This window comes from Microtus ochrogaster, chromosome X, assembly GCF_000317375.1.
Source record: "Microtus ochrogaster isolate Prairie Vole_2 chromosome X, MicOch1.0, whole genome shotgun sequence".
Lineage (NCBI taxonomy): Eukaryota > Metazoa > Chordata > Mammalia > Rodentia > Cricetidae > Microtus > Microtus ochrogaster.
Genome location: NC_022026.1, coordinates 12,456,227 through 12,464,728, shown reverse-complemented (window position 1 = coordinate 12,464,728; position 8,502 = coordinate 12,456,227). Strand labels below are relative to the sequence as shown.

General features: G+C 41.5%; 1 protein-coding gene across 4 annotated transcripts in view; it reads right to left on the bottom strand.

The window, feature by feature from the left end:
- Slc9a6 (solute carrier family 9 member A6) overlaps window positions 1-8,502 on the bottom strand; it is a 71,298-nt gene that overhangs the window by 22,837 nt on the left and 39,959 nt on the right. For all 4 annotated transcript variants that reach the window (XM_026784758.1, XM_013350501.2, XM_005358487.3 and 1 more), the window contains 3 exons: window positions 7,333-7,438; window positions 6,966-7,054; window positions 3,696-3,809 (listed from right to left, as the gene is read on the bottom strand). In XM_026784758.1, the coding sequence (XP_026640559.1) occupies window positions 3,696-3,809; window positions 6,966-7,054; window positions 7,333-7,438 (309 nt within the window). The remainder of the gene's footprint in view (window positions 1-3,695; window positions 3,810-6,965; window positions 7,055-7,332; window positions 7,439-8,502) is intronic.

Genomic DNA, 8,502 nt, shown 5'->3' with positions numbered 1-8,502 from the left:
ATAATAAATAAATAAATAAATAAATAGATAGATAGATAGGTATAAAAAAATCTATTACATAAGACAATGAATATGCATTATTCAAATAAATAATAATAGAAATAAAGAACTGAACAGAACATCAAGTGACAGAGAACAGACGAATCTCTGTGTAAAGAATTACAAACCATTTTGTAAAAATTTAGTCCTCAGGGAGATGAACCCTAACTTCACACTCCCTAAACGCGGGCTGCATGGGGTGGCTTCTTTTCCAAGCAGGACAAGATAGAGAAACAGGAGCCACCCTGCAATGGGGAAACCTGGCAGCCACGTGACTAAACTAACATCAGCATATGAATGTTAGGAAATCGGTGCCGTCTCCATGGTGATGACAACAGCACTTCACTTCCCCAGCACTCCTCCAAGAACACGTGTACCTCAGTGTCATCTTGGGGATACCACGAGACAACTTCAATTGAGAAACACTCTACAAAACACCTGGTCACTATTCCCAAGTTTTTCAGGGCTCACTAAAATCAAGGAACAACTGAGAAGCTGTCAGTCAAATGGAACCCAAAGAAATCTACACAGCAAATGCGATGTGCTGTCCTGGCTAGGACCTTGATATAGCAACAGTAGGCTGTAGGAAGGCCATGGGACTCAGGATGAGCATGAAGTTGACTTAATGGACCAGTACAGGCTTCGTTCCTTGTGACGAATGTACTATGCTGATGTCAGGTGCTAACGGGAAACATGGGCGTGATGTATAGGACAGCTTTCTGTGCTGTCTTCATTATTCTTGTCATAAAGACACTAAAATCTAAAATTTCTTCGAAAGTAATTCCACTAAAAATGGAAAAAGTAAGAGCAGCAAAAAGGCATGGGAGGTGTGTGGCAACACTGCTAGATTCCACAAACACATGCCTAGTCTTTTCTTCTGCGCACAGGACCCTCCTCCCTTTTAGTCCCAATTTTTGACAGGCATCCCAGATAGAGTATGAGTCTTAGCTTCAAGTGCAGGTAGGTGTTGCCAGCCTTGTTATGTGCAAGCAGTATGTACACTTCTGGGCAGTGCCCTTAAAGATAATTAGGAGGCAAAGGGTCAGATGCCATGGACCACAAGAATGCAGGCAACTCCCTGCAGAGAACAGTGCCAAGCCTGCCCGAGTTCATAACAATCCCATAGTCACACAAACTCAAACTTTTACATAAAAAATAAACTTCTGTCTCATTTTACTCATTTAAACCTGGGTCAATTTGAGTCACTGTCACACGAAAGCAAATGTAACCTAGAGACAGGACAGCTTTGACCTTGTTAAAAATCATTTTCATAGATTCTTTCTTGATAATCTCAAATTCTAACAAACTCAGAAACCTTGGAATTATTTAACCTTATTTCTAGACTAACTACTACAAATTAAAGTACTGTGGCTACTCGAAAAAATTTTAATAGTGACGATTGAGAGTGTCTTCCAGCTAAGATGCTCCTCTTATTGACAGGACTTTGTTGTTTTGCTGTAAGACTGTAGAATAGTATTTCAATAAAATCTCACTTTCTAACATAGATCTTGTATGGTTTAAAATTTTTTTTTTAGAAGTTTTACTGCTCCCTGTCAGAATCTTGATTCTTAAGCGTTTTTACTGCTTCTTTTGAAAACCACTTATTTAAGCATTCATTTCCCTGACCACACTCTTTCCTTCCACTTTTCCAGCTATCTGGCTCTTCAGTCCAAAGACCACGCTAGTCCTGCCTCTGATGGCCAGCCCGCTTCTTCTCGCTTCCCTTCTTCTCCACAGCCTACATCTACTTTGTTCTTTTTTGTTTCCATCATATTCACTCGGCAAAACCATAAACCTCAATGGACCCACTATTTCTTTTTTCCTGTGCTTACCACTAATCTTCCTGGTCAGACTCACATGACATGGAAGATTGGTATCTTACAAATACCTGTTTCTTAGTCAAATTGGTCCCCATTTAATGCTCAGCAGTCATGTTGCAATCTTTCGGTCAACTCCCCCTTAACTCCCCATGCCTACTTCATAAACTTTCTCTCTGCCTTCCCCCAAACTTATCTGTGGGAGCCAGCCCTCCAAGATGGTCCCTAATCACCCCTGCCACCTGTTAGGGAGTGTGATTCCCACTCACGCTGTACCACGGTTGGTCTGTATGACCAGCAGATACAGCAGAAGTGATGAGGAGATTTCACTTCCAACAACTGCTCTATAAAGGGCACCTTGCCTTCCATCTTGGACTTTCAGCTCACTCACTCTGGGAAACTTCCCCTATGGATACGTCCTACAGAAATATGGTCCTTTCTGCTGACAGCCATGAGTGAGGTTGGCATGGTTCCTCCAGCCCCAGATAAGTCCTGAGCAAACCATGTCACTGTAACCTCCTGAGAGGCTATGGAGCCAGAATCACTCAGCTAACATATTCCAGGATTCCTAGCCCCCAGATACTGTGTGAGGTAAAGAATGCTAAGCTTCCAGCTTATTTCTTACACAACAAAGAACTTGTACACCACTCAACTCTCAGCAGGCACTATCACTTCCTACTTTATAAAACAGAAGCTATCAGCTAGGAGCTCCACTTTCTCACACTTTTCCTTCACTTGCTGGGGAAGCTGCTCTGAGCAGAGGCCAAGGCCTCTCTATATACTTCCGAGTCCACCTCTCCCATCTTGCCATGAGGATAGCTTTCATATTCTCAAATTCTTCTTTCAAGTTGCTCTTACTTTTTAAAAAGAGATTTATCTATGTATTATGCATACAGTGTTCTGTCTGTATGTATGCTTGCAGGCTAGAAGAGGGCACCATGTAAAGATCTTATTACAGATGGTTGTGAGCCACCATGTGGTTTCTGGGAATTGAATTCAGAACCTCTGGAAGAGCAACCAGTGCTCTTAACCTCTGAGCCTTCTTTCCAGCCCCTGGTTTTACTCTTTGTTATTTATTTTATTACATTTATTTATTTATTCATGTGGAGGTCAGAAGCCAACTTGCACAAGTCAGTTCTCAACTTCTATCACATGGGTCCCAAGGAATGAACTAAGATTGTCAGGCACGGTGACAAGCATTTTTACCCTCAGAGACACTGTCAGCTCCTCAAGTTTGCTCTAAAGATAAAAGTGTTCATTTATATGAAACAAAGAAAAAGATGTGACCTTACTCAACCTTCCTCATATTTGACACGTTGCCTCACGGTACAGATTCTAACACTTCCCCATAGTCAAGGTTTCTCTCTCCTTTAGTAACAGACAACAGTTTTTCTTCCTTCTATTGTGCTATGCTGGAGATGGAAGTCAGGGTTTTCCTAGGGAAGCAGCTGGTTCTCAAGCTACTCCACTGCTCCATTTTCAAATTGGATTTTGAGAAATGGGCGTGTCAAGAAGAGCTGACATTTCAGGTACTCGTACCTTCACAGGGATTATAGTTAGGTACTGCCATGCCTAGCGAGGGACAAATACTTTACCTTTGAGGTCAGCGGGGTAGGAGAGACTTGTGTCACTGCGATCTGTCAACATTTTTGTGCAATAAACCCAAATAGAAATAGAACAGGAAAAATGATTAGAATGGGACTGGGAAAAAACAATTTATATCCTTGATTTCTCAAGAAAAAAAATCACATTGAAGTATTTTATCAACTACATGCCCGAAACCACACGAAGAACTCAATTAAAATCATTTTCCAAACAGATACATTAGATAAAGGATACAAATGCTCCTACTACAAATGTTGGGTTGAAGACATGGTTTTGGAAGGTGAACAGCGTCAGCCCCATGTAGGAAAAGATGAAATTCTCCGCTAAGAAATTGAGAAGCTCAAACAACTGAAATGAAATTTAAAAGGTTCCAGTAAGTAAATGTCACACTAAAAAAAATGAGCAGATATTTTAAATATTTTAAATATGTAAAGCTCATATATATACCTAATATTATGTGACCCGGAGGGGAGTACATGTGGAGACAATATTTCCAAAGCCACAAAAAGGGCCAGAAATGGTGTGCTCTCACGTTCCTATCAGCTCCTCTCACAGGCCTCATCATCGCTCATTCTTCCCCAAAGCCAAAGTTTCCTTTTGAACGCCCTAGCCTAGCTTTCATCATTTCTACACATGACTCTGAAACCTAAGCAGCCAGCCCTTCATGCCCACTTCTCATTCCCACCCAGTGGACCTCACTTAAACTGAGTTTCAAGATACTTTCTCCTACAGGCTACAAAACACAGTTCAACTTCTTTTGCCCTGGCAGAGTGATTAGCTTCTTGTTTTATAGGCTAAGACTTCTAACAACAGTGCTTCTCTATGGAGTGTGAACTCAGCAGCCGTCCCTGATGCCTATGAAGGTCCACCCATTCACGTCCGCCACAAGAATTTTCCAGTGAAGTGAAGGTTCTCCCTAAGCTCAACACTCCCTTGACCTTTCCCAGGAGTCACCTGCCCCACAACAATAGGAAAGATAAGAAACCTGAGCTAAGGAGTCTAACTGCCTGCGCTTAAACCACACCTGCCTTACTTGCTAGCTCTAGGGCTTTGGGCAGATTAGTTGGTGTTTTCACTTTTTGTTGTTGTTTGGAGGGGAGTTTTGGAGCAAAGTTTTACTTCATAGCTTTGGATGACCTTGAATTCCAGAGTATTCTGCTTCCTTCTAAGTACGCGTGTTTGTGTGTATGTGGTGTGTGGTGGATATAAAGGTACGTGTCACAAAATGTACGTGGTCAGGTGTCAATCTCAGGGGTTAGTTCTTGCCTTCCACTTTGTCTGAGACAGGGTCTCTCTGTTGATTGGTTTTGTTTTTGCTGCAGCTAGCAGGCTAGCTGACTGTCAGGCTTCCAGTGATGTTCTTGTCTCTACTGCCATCTTCTTTTAGGAACACTAGGACTACAGACATTCACATTACACATTCAACTTTCACATGCATCCTAGAGATCTGAACTCAGGTCCCCACACTTGCGCAGCAAGTACTTTTACCTACCGAGCCACCTCCCCAGCTCCCAAGCGCTTTTATTATAGGCATACATCACACATCTGGCATACTTACTCTTTTCAAAATCAGAGTTAGAAATAGCTTTTAAAGCACAATTGGAAGGTCTGAGGATATAACTCAATGGTAGAAGAACATTTGTCCACCAAATAAGAGACCCTGGATTCAGTCCCCAAAACTTCACAAAAAACCAGAATTGACTTACCAAAAATAAGAACAAACATTAAAATAGGCATATATGTTTCTCTGAATGACAATATACTCTTATTCTTATTTGTGTGTTTAATGGCTGTAAGTACAGTCTCTTTCCTTATTACTATAGGCCTTAGTATTACTTAGTATTACCATACTAAGCAATGACTTCATGTACACTATCACATTTTAATCTCATGACTCGGGCTGAAAGTAGCATTATATCTCCATTTAGGAGGAAAAAACAAAAAAACTGTGGAATTCTCTAACCTCTTCCAGATCACACAGCCAGAAAACAGTAGAATCAGTGTTCAGAGCCACAGTGCACCCAGAGGCTCAGCTCTAATTCCCAAACCCCGAGAGGTGCCAGAAAGTAAACATTTTAGGTGCTGCAGGCACAAAGGTTCTATCACAACTCATCTTGAACTGTTTAGTACACAAACTGCATAGGCTATACATACATTAAAAGATGAACGTTAACTCTGGCTTGAGAAAACTTTGGTAAGGGACACTAAAATTGAGTTCCAAATAGCCTTACAGAATATTCTCCTGAGCTTTTCCTAACCATTTCATATTATAAGAACATTCTAGTTCACAAAATAGTCAAGGCCAAATTTAACCTATGCTTCCACTAGGCTATTCCAAATCCTGCCCATCTTTTAGATGCACTGTTTCTACTATGATAACATCGATCTCCTCAAACTGTTTAGTCTCTCCCCAGATGTTCTGTACTATACAGACTCAAGCTCACACTCTATGATTCCTAGTGGTTATGTGTATTTTCTGCGTGCAAGTTGCATATCACCAACAAGGCTGCAAGCTCTTAGCTTGCTTTTTTATGTCTACCTTGCCATCTAAAAACAACCAAACCCCTGGCTATTTTACTGCTCTATATTCAGTGTAACCTCCATGTAAATGCTCCCTAGTTTCTTTTGCAGTGTTAGGGAAAGCATGGGATGCACGTGCGAGAAAGAGAGAGAGACTGCTATTTTGCTTTACCATTGTTCCTTTCTAGACTCAACTCACCTTTTCTAGCCTTCTGCAAAACTGCAAGTTCCTAGTTCCTATACACTTTGTTTATTAATCAGTCTTTTATATCTCCTAAGACCGGAAAATGATATGCCTAATTCCTTCATAATATTTTCAGGTAGACTGTTCACACAGTGCCCAGTCAATGACAGTCCCCCTCAAGGCTCTTGGAAGCAGCAGTACTACAGGATGAAGAGCGCAGGAAGCTGAGTCCCTGTGTGGTTTAGGAGATCCAGACAGGTTAACCTTTTCTACATTTCACAACAGGAACTCTGACCAAGTCAGAGTGGGGCTTCAAATCGTTCCTCTTAGCAGCCAGTGGATTAGGAAGATATGAGGAGACGGGAAACCAACTGACTAGTTTCCAAAGTCCACTTCTAACAGTCTGGTTACTCTGCTGCCCAACTGCTGCCCTAGAAGCTGCTATCCTACACCCTGCCAGTCCCATCCATTTTTATTTATTTATTTATTTATTTGTTTGTTTGTTTGTTTGTTTGTTTTTCGAGACAGGGTTTCTCTGTAGCTTTGGTGCCCATCCCGGAACTAGCTCTTGTAGACCAGGCTGGCCCCGAACTCCCAGAGATCCGCCCGCCTCTGCCTCCCGAGTGCTGGGATTGATTAAAGGCATGCGCCACCACCGCCCAGCCCCCATCCATTTTTAGAGTCAGGGGAAGAGAAGCCATCAGTTAGAAATGATCACAGATATTTAAGTTGAAAAATAAAACCTTTTGTTTTGCTAAGAGGGGGAAAATTTTATTCACCAACTCTAAAGTCTCTCTTACCTGCTTTGTTCTATGCTGAGACTCTGTGGACAAATTGTTATATGTATAATGTGCCTGTGTAATGCCACAGAACAACACTGCCACCACACCTGAAAAGACAGAGACGTCAGTTCACGGAAAAGGAGGGCCCCTAAATTGTATACTAAGTCTCCTATTTTACAGAAAAAGATTCCTTGCATAATGTTGACACTTTCATTTACTTTGACTTATTTTGTTGGGAGGAATCAATTTCTTGCACTGAAAATCTTTTTTACATTTGAACCTCTGGCCTGACTCCCAAGCATAACGAGTATGTTCAAACACTAAAGGAGGTTGGTTCACTTGGGAGAGGAGTTCTCTAAGTCACTCCTCACAGACAGTGACCTACCTGTGAAACCCCAGGCTTCGGCCAAAAGGAAGGTGCTCCAGGACATCAAGAAGAAAAGACCAGTCTCCAGCAACTGGAACTCCCGCAACTTGGTGAACTTTGTCACGTAAGACTGTTAAGCTTCGTAACAAAACCATATAATAACACACAAATATAAATAGTAAATTAATAGCCAATTCAAGGTAGTTAGGGAAGTTAGGGAAGGGCTCCTGACCCTCTCTAACACAAAAGGCACAAAGGAAAACGGTAAAGAATTCTTAGAATGGGACTTTATGGAGCTGCCCTCCTATCAGTGAGGAAACCTCACAAATTAGATGTTCATACTGATTTACAGGTATGATATACTCTGCCGGAAAAGACATAATAAGAGACAGAAACAAGAGCAGCACACTGAGACACAACCATGCCAAAACTCTATTAACCTGTGGCCCAAAGCAAGACAGTTTCCATAACTACAACAATTTGCATTTATAAAAACATGTAACTTCCATGGAATTACACATTTATTTGATCTTTTAACTCATCTGTACTATAAAGCATTCATGCCATGATGAAGAAACTGAGGCACTTCACTCCTTTATGGTAACCAAAAAAAGTGCATGTCAGGTGCCAAGTTGTAATAGTATAAAGCTAGTTCATGAACTAGCACCGTAACAAATAACACACAAGATACACTTCCTAGCCCTGAGGACCCTGTATCAGAGAAGAGATAAAGCCTATACTGGTTCCCTTCAAAGCCCTTTTACTGCCCTCTATGCCTCAGCTCATCAATTAAAAAGCCATGAATGATAGTCGGGCATGGTGGTGTACAACTTTAATCCCAGCATTTGGGAGGCAGAGACAGGTGGATCTCTGTAAATTAGAAGCTAGTCTGGACTACAAAGTGAGTTCCAGGACAGCTAGAGCTGTCAACATAGAAAAACCCTGTTGAAACAAAAAAAAAAGTCATGAATATACTCTCTTCCAGCATAAACCCAAGAGTATTAAAAAAGAATCACACATGCGGGACAGTGGTAGCACACACCTTTAATCCCAGCACTCGGGAAGCAGAGGCAGGCAGATCTCTGAGTTCAAAGCCAGCCTGGTCTACAAGAGCTTGTTCCAGGACAGGCACCAAAGCTACAGAAAAATCTTGTCTTGAAAAAAACTAAGAAAAAGAAGAAGAAGAAG